The sequence below is a fragment of the Zonotrichia leucophrys genome, chromosome 8 (assembly GCF_028769735.1).
Source record: "Zonotrichia leucophrys gambelii isolate GWCS_2022_RI chromosome 8, RI_Zleu_2.0, whole genome shotgun sequence".
Classification (NCBI taxonomy): domain Eukaryota; kingdom Metazoa; phylum Chordata; class Aves; order Passeriformes; family Passerellidae; genus Zonotrichia; species Zonotrichia leucophrys.
Window position 1 is genome coordinate 25377189 of NC_088178.1, and position 15192 is coordinate 25392380.

At 44.2% G+C, this 15192-nt stretch overlaps 1 protein-coding gene across 2 annotated transcripts in view; it reads right to left on the reverse strand.

The window, feature by feature from the left end:
- Nucleotides 1-2551: 2551 nt before the first annotated feature.
- The window catches only part of LRP8 (LDL receptor related protein 8), a 170965-nt gene continuing 158324 nt past the window's right edge, over nt 2552-15192 (reverse strand). For both annotated transcript variants that reach the window (XM_064719297.1, XM_064719295.1), the window contains 9 exons: nt 13045-13272; nt 12409-12527; nt 10877-11016; nt 9579-9720; nt 8975-9127; nt 7972-8202; nt 6086-6154; nt 5677-5849; nt 2552-4794 (listed from right to left, as the gene is read on the reverse strand). In XM_064719297.1, coding sequence (XP_064575367.1) covers nt 4756-4794; nt 5677-5849; nt 6086-6154; nt 7972-8202; nt 8975-9127; nt 9579-9720; nt 10877-11016; nt 12409-12527; nt 13045-13272 — 1294 coding nt within the window. In that variant the 3' untranslated portion in view covers nt 2552-4755. The remainder of the gene's footprint in view (nt 4795-5676; nt 5850-6085; nt 6155-7971; nt 8203-8974; nt 9128-9578; nt 9721-10876; nt 11017-12408; nt 12528-13044; nt 13273-15192) is intronic.

Genomic DNA, 15192 nt, shown 5'->3' on the forward strand with positions numbered 1-15192 from the left:
TGCATGAAAATAAATTACTGTAAGGGGAACTAATTAATTCCCTGATTGGCAGAGTCAGCAGATAAAGTCCTGAATAGGGTAATGTGGAATGTCTTTGCTTTTGGCCTCAGTTGTACCTGGCCAAGAACTTCAGGTAAAACCTCTCCTCCTCTACCTGACTTTGTAGCCTTGAGGCAAGGGCTGAAGAACTGAACTGATGTGAAGACAAAATTATCAGTCCAGCCTTCTGCAATCCTGTGTACATCATCCTTGGAGCCCAGCAGGGCCTATCAAACCATCAGGGAGATTTGCTTCTTTCACTGCCATAACTTCAGCTCAGGCACTGCCTTATCACCACTGACAAGATTACACTGATTTCCTTGATAGTGTGGGGGACTTAGCAGGCAGCTGTGGCTAATCCTGTAAGGAAATGTTCTCCCACTGAGGTGCATGGAGAGATTTGAATGCTGCAAATAATTTGCAAAAGGAGTTAGCATTTTTAAAGCATGTTTATTCTCATTCTGCTTGCTGATGCATAGATGCAGATACAGGTTAGGATTACTGCCCTCCTGTAAAAGCCAAGAACTCAGCCTGGACTGGTGCTTGTTGGCTTCTTCTGGAAGTCAGGATGAGAAGTGCACATTCAGCACCCTGAGGCACACAGGCCATCTCCTGGGGACACTCTGGGAGGTGATCTGTTGTGAAGCTGATGCTTTGTGTCATGGTCTCTGCTGCTGTGATAGCAAAAGCCACAAGTTCATCTTTATCTGTGTAAAATTGTACCCTGAGATTTGGGTCTTGGCTGGGGAGTCAGTGCTCAAAGCCATGCAAGTAAAACCAGGGGGCTCAGTCCATTCCCTGGGGTGTAATGCCAGCTCCTGGCAAACTTGGCCAGGCTCATTTCACCTGGCTGAGAAGAGCCAGTCTGGTCTCTGCAGAAAGTGAGCCCTCCCATTTTTCTCTTGTGGGGTTTGCCCTGCCTGGATGCCATGTGCCCAGCAAAGGCCTTCTGGCACTCCCATTCTCAGGAGGGGACAGCAGAGGAAATGTGCATTTGGGAGACAGCTGGAAGTGGCACCACTCTGTAAATGCCTGCACTGGAGCAGTGACAGAGCTCACAACAGCCTGTGGCTGCAGGCCCCTTCAAGGCAAGGATGGTAAGACAGACTTAAAAGTGTTTCCCAAAGTTAAAGGGCTGGTTTGATGGAGAACAGAGTGTAAGGAAATGAGCACACATATTCCTGCAGAAAGGTGACTGAGTTCCATGTGTTACATAAACACTGAGGGACAGAGAGGAGTCCCTGTAGCCCACAGAGCATCTTAATGGGAGCAGGCAGAACAGTGTTGGTGTGCATTAACTCAGACTGTACAGTTACTGTGTGTAAGAACTGAAACAAAAATGTAATTTTATTGCTAGTACAGCAGAAATAATTTAAAAAGGGAGTTGTTTTGGGAGGTTTAATGCCCAGGTAGGTTTGGGACTCTCTTACGAGGCTCTTTCAATTTCCTTCTGTGCTGTCCTTGCTATTCAGGCCTGGAGAATTTTCTTGTTGTTTCACTTTTTCTATTTGTTGCCATATTACTTTGCTAAAATTCTTAACTGAAAGGGAAGAATGTTTTGAAGTAAGAAAAAGCCCATTTTCAGTTAGATAGAAAACTAAACCACTGATATTTACCAGTATATCAGTCCATATTAGTTTGGTAATAACTCTTTGTGCTTGAAAAGTTTTACCTGCTTGGCTGCTCCCTTTGGGACTAAGAATTGACTGAAAGAGAATTTCAATAAAGGCACTGCTTCCAAGGGCTTTGAACAACCTGCAGTGGGGAAAGGTTGTGGAGTGTTATGTTGTATTGTATTATTCAGGATTTCATTTTTTCAGGAGACAGGGGAGAGACAGCAAGCTAACAGTGTGTTTAGTTCTGAGTCACTTATGTGTCCAGCCAAAATTATTGTCATACCTCCAGTATATGAACATTTTTCCAGCTTTATGGGAGGGGCTGTTTGTATGTTTAAAAGAGAAGAAGTGAGCCTGCCCCTTGAGATTCCAAGAACAGCAGTATTTCTGTCTTTTTTCCAAGCTGGCAGAAGTGTGGCTCTAAGGAGTTTTGCAGCTTGTGTAGGTGTTTAAACCAAAAGCTCCAAGAAGAAACGGAGTCATTTGCAATTAGTTGTTGAATAGTCCAGCATGTAATAGTTCAGGTGAAAAATTGCACCAGTTGTGTTGTGGGCACTGTTCAGTTCTGGGACATTTTCTCACTCTGGGTAAGGCCTGGTGTAATTGTACCATGGAGATTTTACTCAGTTACATCAGTGAGTCAGGAAATGAAGCTGGTGCTGTTTGCCATGTGATTTGCAGATGACCAAAACCCACGTGGCAGGAAAAGAGACTTCAGAACAGAGTGCTCTGTTGTGGAACATGAACTGTCTGCTGTGACCCTGCAGCTGGACAGCTGCTGACCCAGCACTGCTCCCAAATCCACTCTGGATTTGGGCAGTTAAGAGTTAGGGAAAACTCAGCCCAAAGTACGATACAGTCCCATTGCAGACACCATGAAGTAAGTAGTGCAGTAATCCCAGATAAAAAAATTTAATCTTTCTATAGAAACAGTGCACTGTTTTACAAACGTGTTCATTTGGTTTCCAGTACAGCAAGTGTTACACAGAGCCCCCCCGCCCCTCCCTGGGCCTTTTGTCTGCAAGGTAAGAACTGAAACACAAAAGGCACCAAGCAAGAACTTACTCTAACAGAACTTCAGAATGACAAGACAGAGCAGAAATGATTACAATGTTAAATATCACCCTACCAATCTGAACCATTATTTAAAATAATTAACTTCTTAAAAAACAAATTTGGTGTTTGACTTCTCAGTAGTTATAAATCTGTAAAGGTTGAAATCAGCACTGCACATTGAGTTCATTTACAACGGTTTGAAAAAACCTGCAGCCTTTTACACATGGTTTGTACAGGTTTGTTTGTGTGTTCTTAAAAAAGTATCAAAACTGTAGAACTTTCATATATATTTACATTCGTCTGTTAGTTACAGTGTTATCACATACAGCCTTGCTCAGCTTTTTTCTTCATGCACACAGTGCATGGATTTATAGAAAGAGAGCTTCATACCTTAAAACAATAATGGGATATGTCACTCATGTTGTCACTGCCTTAAAATCTACAATTTGGAATAGAAGGATGCTTGATTACTTCTGTATTGTCTATGCAGGCCATGAGGCATTTGAGAGTATGGATTATGTCTGTAATGCATACCAGGGCTTTAAACACTTTCTTTCTTCTCTTAGTCAAGAATCAGCTTCCAGCTCACATTACTCTGTAAATTTATTCTAAAAGAAAGGAACAAAAAAAGGAAAAAAACTCCAAACCTACTCAGCCTGAGTTTCTTCTACTCACTCAAATACAAAAGCTTGGACTGACATAAAAACATGAGGAAGATTTCTCTAGGATTTGGTACAGTTCAGGGAGGTACTAGTCCATTCTGCAGTGGGAGGTAAGTGTATTCACTTCCCACAGAATTCCCAGGAAATCCTATAGAATGAGATGAGAAAAATCAAGTGTTTTTCCTGCCAGGTGCAGGATGACCCAGCCAAAGGGCAGGACTTGGGAAGAGTTCTGTGTGTGCCACAGCAGCTCCTAAAATTGGGGTTTTTATCAGTATGAGCAGGGGACAAGGGCAAGGAGGGAGGAAGTGACTTTTGTTCCTGTGCTATTTTCCTGATGAACCAGGGAGAGTGCTCACTTGGGAGTGTGGAAATATATGGCTAAATCTTTGTTTCTGTTAATTCTCAGCTGATTTAAGAGATGCAAGATTCCCAGTGTGGAAAAGCATTTAAATTTACATTTAGAAACAAACGAACAAAAACCAAATCAGATTTGTACCAAGCTGTAAAAAAGCCACAATACAGCACAAAACCCCTGGGTGCTGTAGGAGTTTCTCCTGACTGAAATGCTGTAGGCAATAGCTCTCCAGTTGAATGCACTGCATGGATTCTTCATGGATAGACTGGAAAATGTACAAGCAGCCCTTAAGAACCAGGATGGAAATCAGGAGATGTTTGTAAGGAGTGCTCACTGGTCAGCTATCTTACACTACAGCTCTATCTTATATAGTGTCTTTAGATTTCAAAGCAAACTTCTCAAACATCCTGTAAAAATTCAATTATTCCTAATTTTCATAAATGTAGGCTAGTAGTTTTAAAATATATGTATATATATTTATATATATGTATATATTTATATGCCTATATATCTATCTCATCCAGATAGATATATACACAGATAATCTATGCACAGCAAGCCAAACATACAAAAAATAAATACTCTCACCCCTCTACTATATTTACAGAACAGATCTTATAATCCAGATTTTGTTAATAAATATTTCTAAACTGCCTGTACAGAATTTATTTTACTTATGTTGATGGATAGCCACAAAGCATATTCAACATATTTACAAAATATCTATAAATATAGTCTTAAAATAAAGCAATAGCTACTGAACCTTCAGCCTGGCTGGTTATGTACATTGAGTTAGTAGCTCAGCTGTTGCTTATTCACTATCACAAATGGGTAGTGCAACAAGTTAAAATGTGTATAAAAGATTATACATACAAAACTCTCACATCCTTTGGATGTTTGCAGTTCATTATAACTTTGTGGTTACCCTTCTGCAACATAAATAATGACCAAAAAGAAGAAGCAGGTTCTGTGATCCAAAGCAGATTTGTTCAGTGTTCAGATGATTGGAGCAGCATCTTCATCCTCATGGCAACCCATCATCTTCTAAGCTTAGTGCTACACGCTGGGGAGGGAAAAACACACTCATGAGAGCTGTGGTACTGGTGCTAACTTTATTTCTAGTTAGAGCTCCCATGGCTGGCCCTCCTCTATTGGTCACAAGTCTATTCTAGACAGGGACTTTTTTCCCTCCCCAAATGAGGTCATTTGCTCAAGTGTTACTAAAGAGGTGCTGGGAAGTTTCCTGTCCGTGTATATTGGATAAAATTCCTTGTAAGGGATGGCACTTTCTCCAGTGTGATCTTGTGTGGGATCTTTAGATCACAGAGACATTATCCACCCACCTGGCTGCCTGCAGGAGCTGTACTGCCTTCACTCATTACTCTGGATCTTCCTGCTCTCCTCTGAATACACAATGCACTTACACCTGCCAGTGCTCCTCTCCCCAGGGATGCTCTGTGAGGGAGGATCCTTTTCCTTAACTTCTTACAGAATTTCAGTCACGTCTCCTTATGAGGAATGTGACTTTTCTTTATACTGTTGCTATAGAGAAAATATTCTCCCTGGTATGTAGAGAAACTGAATTTATCCTTAGGACAGTTTGGACACATGGTAGCAGCCTAAACACAGATCAAATGGAATCCAGTAGGGGATGAGGAATCACCTGGCCCATCCTGGGGCAGCTCTTGAGGGAGCTTTACCTTTGTCAGATTGGTACCTTGATAGGACAATCATTCTTCATTTGAACCGAGTATCTGAGCCAGAGCACTGCATTCTAAGACAACTGCAGGGGCTGCCAGAAGTTTAAACTTCTGCCTAATCAATGATACTAAAGAGGTTCTGGTTTTTGTCATTATGTGGCAAATAAATAACACTAATCCAAATTCTCTATTGGAACTCTCAACAGCATTCATATTCTCCAGCAGCCATCTCCTCAGGTACTTACTGCTGGGTACACGTGTCCAATTTGGGCAGTTCGCCCAATGTGGATTTCATCTTCATCTTCCTCTTCTGTTGTCTTCCTGTAAACTGGATTGTCAAAGTTCATGCTTTTGGTGTTCTTCCGTTTCCAGTTCCTCCAGATGAGGTATCCCCCCATGCACAGCAAGCCAATGACCACTGAGGAGAGGGACAGAAGGGGCTGTTAGCAGGCAGGCTCTGCTGGATGTTCCCATGCTGGCACCATCCTCACAACATTTTCTCACAGCTGGGCCGCTGTTCCCCAGTCCAGCAGTTCCTGTGCTCTTTCCCACCCCATCAATGAAAACTGGAAAAGTGTATTTACTGTGGGAAATACAATATTTTGGTATTGCACTTTGGTGAACTCCCTCAAAGGTTAAATCCAATCTGCTTACCCACAGGAATGACAATTCCAATCACAGCTGCTGTCACAGTTGAACCAAAGCCTTCATCGTCATTTGCATCTGTAATTACAGAAGTGTTCTGATCATTTAACTCATTTGCTGCTTTTAAAGAATGTTTTCTGTTAGTACCTGTGCTGTTCTGCCCATCAGAAAGCTTTTGCAATTAAAGAATTTACAAAAAGTTCCATAATGAAATGATTCAGGTGCCACTGAGCAGCACCCAGGGATCAGGGCTGAGCTGAGCTCCCTCCTGAGGAACGAGGTCCCTGCAGTGCTGCTGCCTCACCAGGGGACAGGGACACCCAGAGCTCCAGGCCCCTGCAGGGACCCTCTCACACTCCAGGCTCCAAGGATGTCAAGAGAAGCTCTGACCAGAAATGGTGACTGTGCTTGGGCCTCCAATTTTTCATGCACAAAAAGAGTCCAGTTTTAAAAACCTGACATTTAATGGAAATGCCATGCACACACCAGGGGATGGTGAAGAGCATTCCTGAAAATCCACAACAGAACACTTGCTAGTACTGACACAATGAATGACTTATTGAGCTGTCAGAAAATGAACGTAGTTCAAAGCTTCTCTGTTAAATTTTTTCCTTTTCCATTATTTACAGCCAGGGAGTTAGTGAACACATCTATCCCTCATTGCTGCAGCCTGCCCCAGCGTGCAAGAATGGTCCCAAAACTCAATACTGTACTTAGAAAAAAGGCAATTACAGGAAAATATAATTTAAAAAAATTCAATATAACCCTTCAAGTTCTATACTTTAAAATGTTTGCTCTGAGCTCTCATATCAGTAGAGAAAATCTACTTTTGCTAAAATAGCAGGAGTTGCAAGAGGAGGAACTAACTGTACTTTTTCTTTTGATACACCAATTCATGGAACTTTTAAATACTTCCCTGTGGCAAGCTGTTCCATTACATAGTTATTTATTTACTTAATAAAAAAATGATACTATTTCCAAAGTGGACAATAAAAGATTTTTCTTCCATGGCTTATTAAAAAGGTAATTAATGCATTTGAAAGAAACTTGCACAGAGAGAACTGAACACATTTTAGCCATTGGCCTGTGCTTTCCCCATGCAGCACAGTTCTACAGACAGGGTGGTGTATTGCTGCTTTCCAGATGTAATGGAAACAGTGAAACAGTCAGGGGAAAACAGCATTTCACTGTTTTCAAACATACATGTCTATTTGAGGTCTTGCAGAGCAAAATCTTCTCTCTGGACTAGAATTTTTTTTTAATAGCAGTTCAGCCTTTCTGCTTTGCCTTGGCAGCAGGACCTGCAGGGATTGCCTGTTAGCTCTGAGACTGAGGCTGGTGTTGCATTGAGGAGAGCTATTAGTGCTCTCCACTGGGATGCTCTTCTGATAAATAATGCAAAACTTCAAACCTGTGTCATGATGAGGCCACATTAACATGCCAAGCACGGCCACACAAACCACAGGCAGCTTCTCTTGTGATTCCACATGTCCAGCAGCACTAAAGATGCACAGGGGGAATTTTTCACCCAAAACTTGTGCCGGATCAGATTAATAATTAAACAATTAAAACAGGGGAAGCACCAGCAGAACCATCCATTCTACTGTCTGCAGACTGAAGCTGGGATGAGCCAGTACTGGCAAGGGCTGATGTGAACTCTCAGGGCTGTTGATGTGCCTTGGATAAAAGCTGATGTAAATTCCTTGCCATGCCAAGTGACTGGAATGACAGCAGCCATCCCAGCCCAGGTGCCTGCAGAGAGAGGAGCTGATGCCTCTGCTCTGCACCAGGGTGTGCCTGCACTGAGCCCTCTGCAATCCTGACATTGGGTCAGGTCTCCTGCAGTGCATCAGGAGCTGTGATACAGGAGAAGGAAAGGAATCTCATTCTCTTACAGTGCTGTGACAAATTGCTGTTCCCAGTGGTCATCTCAGAGTCTATCAGGATGGATGTGGTGGAAGGTAAATGAAGGCTTGGGGTGGTGATTGTGGCTTCTGGTACAGCTTTGGGGACAACTCCAGTGGTGCCATTGGCACTGCCAGGGGCAGCAGTGATGGTCGTGGTGCCGTCAGCACGGGACGCTGTGGTTGTGGAAACCACTACAGGAGCTGCAGTGGTTGGAAGCTCTGAAAACCAAGAGCAACAATGACATTTGGTTAAAGCAAGTACACCAAACAAATAACAAATGGTGATAGAAATCTAGAAAGGACTGTTATGTTTAATGAAGACAAGCAGAAACTAAATTCCAATTCCATTTCCCAGGTAGTCAAACTATTGACAGTGCTCTGCCTAAAGCTACAGAAATTATTTCCTGAAATCAAGCTTGATTAATTAATACTAATAAAACACCAGTCTGTATTGAAGGTAGCTAAGAAATTCACAGACTTGGGGGGTTTTAAGAACCTCCTAAGATTCTGAATTTGTACTGGAACCTCCTAAGATTCTGAAATTGTACCAGGAACTCATTGCATGTTAGGAGAAACTACAGTGAAGCCACTCATCTCTTCAGGATATATCGGCAACAACTGTGTCCTCTTCAGACTGGTATCTATCTATGGATAGATATACAGATACCTAAATAGATATATAAGTACACATTGCATATATATATATATATATAACAATCAATATATCAATATATGAGTAATCAATTTTAATGATTTATTGACTATTCACACTTCTAGTGCTGGTCCCTAGCCTTTTTTTCCCTCTTCCTGCTGTATCTTTTCTGGTAAAGCTTTCCAAAATAAGCAAGCTTTCAGCAAGGACACCACAGTGCTGCAGTGCTCAGCAAGGAGTGGAATACAGAAGTTGGTGTTTGTGTTTTCACCATCAGGAAATATATTCACTGACTCTGATTTTGTTGGGACAGTGAAATGGAGATGTGATGGTGGTTACCTTTGTAGCATTTTTTCATGTCAGGACCCAGCCACATATGGTCAGGACAGGCACAGGTGTACTTGGGGGAGTGGGGCGAGATCTGAGGTGCAGGAAGACACAAATAGTCACAGCCTCCGTTTGGCTGGGGGCTGAGCTCACAGGAATCTGGAGCTGTTCAAGGATGGAAGAAAAAAGATAAGTTATTTTTCTAATAATTTATTTCCTGCCCTTGGCAAAGAAATATCAGATCCTCTGAAAAGACCTTCTCTCACTCCCTGCCTCAGTTTATCAGGCAGCTTAAGCGTATTTACCGTTTGTATGGTAGAGTGGAACCTTACAAAGTACTATAAAAACTTCCCAAGTGCATAATGAATGGGAAGCATCACAGTGACAAGAGTAACTCACTGTTATCAAAGATGCTAATTAAACAGCTATTAGCAAATTGCAGATTCTTCAATAAATGCTGCTGCTGAATTAATTATGCAGGAACTTCAAACATTAGGCATTGATTTCCCATTATTACCTGTGCATTCTCTCTCATCAAGAACCATCAGGGAGCATTTCATTTGCCAGCTCTAACAAACCTGATTCAGGGCCATGACATCCTGAGGACACCTCTTACCTTTGGGCTGCTTTAATTCATGGAACACCACGATGTCATGAGGGTTATTGAGATTCTCTGCCAGAATGGAGATGTCCAAGCCATTGAGCCTGTTTGCACTGAAGATGGCCTCGTTCTCCAGGTCAGTCCAGAACACTCTGTCCTGCAGGGAATGCACACATTCCTGACCTGGCCTGCTCAAATCCTGCTCGAGTTGGATTAAACTCCAGCAGTCCCAGAGTCAGTGCACCATGTTCCTACATTGGGGCACCTTCTGTTCACACTATTTCTGTCTGCAGCTTTTTTCTATTTTGGACAATGTTCAAAAGCCCAGCACTCCTACAAGTTTACAACGTGCTGTGTAATTTTGAGTAGCTCTGAGACTGAGGTGAAGGAGCAGAAATTTGGTAAGGTACAGACAAGTTGCATCTGTGTTGTTTCTGAACTGCTTTTTCTTTGTAAGCTGGGGTAGATCATGAGCAAAGGGCCACACTCTGTACTAGAAACATTTGTTACCTTGCTGATTTTTTCCTCCTTTCCTAAGATAAGATCTGCATTAAACAGGTCTCTGTGAAGAGGCCAGTGCCTAGAGCACCTATTTCTCTTTTATATTACTATATTTTACATGGCATACTATGCCTGAAGATGCAGAACTACTGGTGGAAGAGGTACCCAGCAATCACATTATTACCAAGCAGTTTAATTGCTTGGTCATGTGTGTGTGCTGCTGCCTCCTAAACCCATGTGTATTTCCTGAAGGAAAGCCACACTGCTGGACAACAGGGCAGCTTAGCAAAAGCAGAAGTTGGCTGTTGTCCTACACAGCCATTCCTACCAGGAAGGATGGAGAGAGGTGGAAAAACCCAAGAGATCCTTCCAAATGCTGCTGATGGGGATAGCACTAAAGAGCAACAGTGACCTGGAGAAACCTGTGCCCAAAGTTAGATGCCCAGATATCACACACTTCACATAGGAGGAATAAGGGATTTAAGGATGAGGGATTTCCTGAGCCAGACACCAACTGGACCTTTCTCTGCTATGACTTACCTACAGTGAGTGCCAAAGGTGAAGCCTTTGTTCCCCTGATCATTTAATGCACTGGTGCTGCATTAGGTAAAAGCATGAGATAACACTTTGCTCTTGATTAAGGCTTTAAAAACCAATTTCCCTGCTGAAGCCACACGGGGTTAATCGGTTTCTATAGCAGCAGCTGCCCTCACTGAGCTCTGTGCTGGGCAAAAGGCAGAACTTTCAATCAAGAAGAGCTCTGAGACCTCTTGCAAGCTCCAGTCTGTTCTGCATCCGTTTTCCACTCTTACCTCAAACACTGCCAAGCCAAAAGGATGGCTCAGATCATCCACAGAGGAGATCAGAACTTTTCTGTTGCTGCCATTGAAATCAATGCAGGACAGTGAATGCAATTTGGAATCTACCCAGTAGAGACGCTGATTCAGCAAATCTGGAAAGTAAAACACAATGAAGCAAAATTACACACAGCTCTTGCAACTCTTTTGCTCTTGCCCAGCATGTTTTTCCTGCTGGCAGCATGACTAATCTCTTTATTATTGGGACTCTTTTTTTTTAACACTAGTTCTGATTTTGAATCAGTGCCCAGATATGCTGGGATAAGACCCTATAAATAAGATTAAAAAGGAGGAACATTCTGCTCTGTGTGTGTGGGGAATGCCTGACTGACAGCCCTGTACAATGAGGTTCTTTTGTTACCAGGAGCAGCAGGGAAGCAGCAGTTTGGGCTTCCCAGATTCTCTCCATCAGTGCCTGGGTAAGAAGCTTCATCCCTCCCAAGGTTGTTCAGGCCTTGGCCTCTTGCTGGAGAACAACTACTGAGATTCCAATGAAACACCTCTGAAGGAGCTGTAAGACTCACACATTTTCAGTGAAGAAGAGTCCTGGGGCAGGAAACACTTCTTGTGCTGCAGGCTGGGGGAATCTGCTGCTGGGGACAGTCCTACCACAACCAGCCAGGTTTGGGGAGGGTGCAGGTAAGAGTGGGAGGAGAGGATCCAATGTTATTTGGAATGCTAAGAACTGCATTCCTCTTTCTGGAGCAAATTCACTTATTTTGGATGGGATTCACTGAACAGAATGCAAGTGGATGACAGCCAACAAAACCAGTTATAATAATTAAACAAGTCATTAATTAATTTCTTAATTACTAAATGATAACATTATTTGTTCACAGCAGTAGCACTTCAGCAGTGTGTAATGGCAGCAGCATTTCCTCCTCCATCCTTGCCACAGCCAGCATTTTTAAAGCCAAGCAGAGAACCTCACATCTGCATGGTGTTAAACACACACAGCTCCCACTGCAGAGCAGGATGTTCCCTGCTGCTCCATGAAACCTCCTTCCCCCTCTGCTGGGCTCCATTCACCCTGAGCAGCTGGGCAGCAGGGAATGGTGGCAGGGAATGGGCTCTGCAGCCCCTGTCCCTCTGCACCATTCATCAGTCCAGTGCAGGATCCTGACACTGCTCCTGAGACAGGCCCAGCTACAGAGACATTTAAAAACAAGGATTCAAATGCTTTGCAGACTCCTAAAGGGTTGTCACAGCTCTGCATCCTTCCCCAAAATTTCCTTTTGCCTTAAGGCACAATGAGAAGCACCTCAAGGCTCCTGCAGTATGAGGTTCTGACTGCAGCAAGACTTTCTGTCTGTGCTACTGAGATAAGGGAACTCATGTGTGTGAGTAGCAGTGACTGACTGACCAGTTTAGGATTTGTGTGTGCAGGTGCCTTTGAGCATTTACAATTTTGTTTTCCCACTTGTTTAACACCAAAAGCAGATTTCCCTCAGCTCAGTGGGTGCTGCAGCTCTGAGCTGGGCACTTACCCAGGGTGATGCCGTTTGGCCACTCGATGTTGTCGCTGACCAGCACCCGCCGCCCCACGCCGTTCAGACCGGCCTTCTCGATCTTGGCTTTGTCTCCCCAGTCAGACCAGTACATGAACCTGGCACAGGCACAGGTAAGAAAGCAATAAGCTGGACTCCAGTTAAAAAAATCTGCACTGCTCATTGCAGTAAGGGGTGCCAAAGATTCTCTCCTTATTACAGCAGTTAATTCCTCTGGTGGAACCACATGCAGTTCTCCCACTGAGTAATCTGCCACAAAACTTACACCAGAATGCAGCATCTCACCCCACTAACTAACCCCTGAAAATTCTCCTGCTGTGCCTGTTAGGTACCTGGCATTCACTCATCCAAACAGCCCAAACACAAGTCAGGCTGACTTCATTTCCCAGCACAGCCTCTGTGCCAGGACCAGCTCAGGTGCATTGAACACATGAACTGGCCCTGAACTGACTTTAACAGCAGGACCTTGCCAAGGGTTAGTTAAAGCATCTCCACAGTCCCACTGCAGGGTGCATCTCAAAGGGCATCTGAGTCCTGGTGAGCTGAGAACCACCCCCAGGTTTGTGACTGGAATGTGTCTGTTGGCAAAGGGGAGTTTGGGGTGTGCACCCCTACCTCTGTGTGGGATCCACAGCGATGGCTCTGGGCTCGCTGAGGTCACTGTTGAAAAGTGTTCTCCTCTTGCTTCCATCTGCAGTGGCTACTGAGATGGTTTTGTTCCCAGAGTCTGTCCAGTAGATGTTCTTGTGGACCCAGTCGATGGCCAGTCCCTCGGGGGAGTTGAGCTGGCTGTCGATGAGGGTCACCTGCTCGGCCGTGTCACTCGCTTTGTCGATGTAGGCGCTGCGGGGACAGGAGGTCACAGGGCTCCCACACAGCTCCCAGAGCTGACACAGGAACCCTTATGGTGCTCCTGCAACCTTCTGCTTGCTCCCACAGCCTCTTATTTCCCCATTCCCATATGGCAGCATTTCCACGGTAGGGAACTGTGCATTTCATCATTCTACCTGCTTCCTACTGTAACTGCACAATTCAGGAACACATTTGACTTCTGGCATGTTAACTTCCACAGCACTGATTTGTGGGATTTATGGACATGAAAAATATAATCTCCAGAGCTCTGCTGAGCAGAGTTGAACTGAGCATGCAAAAAATGTGCTTAAATGTACCGCAGAATTAGGAGCTGTGTAGCTAATTATGACTCATCAAAGGAATTCATGAAGCTGCATTAATTTGGCAAGTGATTTCACTAGATACAAACAAAATGTTCACTAAATATTAGTGGCAGCTTCAAAATCTTTCAAAACGATAATGAAAGGCAGCAGACTCCACATGGATGTTTCATAAATAACTGGAATGTTGCTCCTATAACCACACAGGCTGATTCTGCTCTCAATATCAATTCTGCTGAGTGCACTGAAATGAGTTATTCTGAGTTTGCATCAGTGTTTGCAGAAGCTTAGTCTGGCTCTTAGAATAACTCAGTATATCTTAGAACAGTTATAAAGCAGAAGAAGTTTCTGCCCCTCACTCTAAATATTTGAAATTGTAAGATGCTTCCTCCCCACTGCCCATCCTGCCTTTGCTGATGGAATGAGAAGGTGAATTGCATGGGAGCTGAGTTCTCCAATATCAGATTAGACCTTGGAACCAAAACATCTAAACCCAGGAATTCCTGACACTTTTACAGTCTGCAGTCAGGGCTGGAATGGCCATGCAGAGTCAGCCTGGATGACCAGCACATTGCTGCATCTTCCCTACAAGGATGGTTTTGGTTTGGCTCTGACCCAGCACCACAGGGATGGTACCTCAGGGCTCTAGGGGCCTCTGACAGTGCTCCCAAGATTCCAGTGTTCCAGAGTGACCCTGTGCTCTCAGTGCCCAGCTCCAGGCCAGTAACCCCTTGCCAGTGGAACACTTGTGTTCCCTGCTTCCCACCTGTGCCTGCACAGGAGGGAAAGGCAGAGGCTCCTGCAGCTTCCACAGTGCAAGGGCTCAAGTACTGGTGACTTTTCAATTCTCCCAGTAACTAAATATTGTAAAAGATCTGACACCCCAAAGGAGACCTCACCTCAACAGGACAGGATCTGGAAAGGCAAATGAGGTGACCATAATGAAAGACAGGATCTCTTGCCAGTGATTACCTCCTGTATCACAGTTTTCACCTTCCAATAGCCTCTCAACCACAGACTTGTTCCCAGGAACTGCAGCATATTTGCTGTTGGAGAGCTGCAGGAGCAGTGTCTTGGATAATCCTCTTTGCCCAGGCAGACCCAGTGAGTGCTGACAGCTTTTTCCTGAGCTATCCCTGCTCTTTCAGAGCCCCACAGGCCCCTCAGGGTACCTGCCCAGCTGCTGGTGGTCAATGCCCAGCACAGCCTGGGCAGACATCCCTGCAGGGCATGGGAGCTACCAGTGCCTGCAGAAACCCTGGCCTGGCTCCCACGTGCTGACACCAGTCAGCCTGTGCCTGAGCAATAGCTGAAATCCAGAGCAAACCACTGCAGAAGCTGCAATAGCTGTGCAAATCAGAATATACACGGGGGATTTTCAGCACATAAATTAAATGCTTTTTTGGCTAAGCCCCAGCACATAATAATTGTGATGGATGCCATAAAAACAGCTGAAGGAGGAGTGAGAATGAGAGTTACAGAATGTGTACTGTGGTCAGGTGCTGTGAATTTAAATCCAATCTACCAGAGACTACAGTGGGCAGCAGCTTGTGATTGTGTGGCTGCTCCTTGCTCCCACCATTTGCCTGCT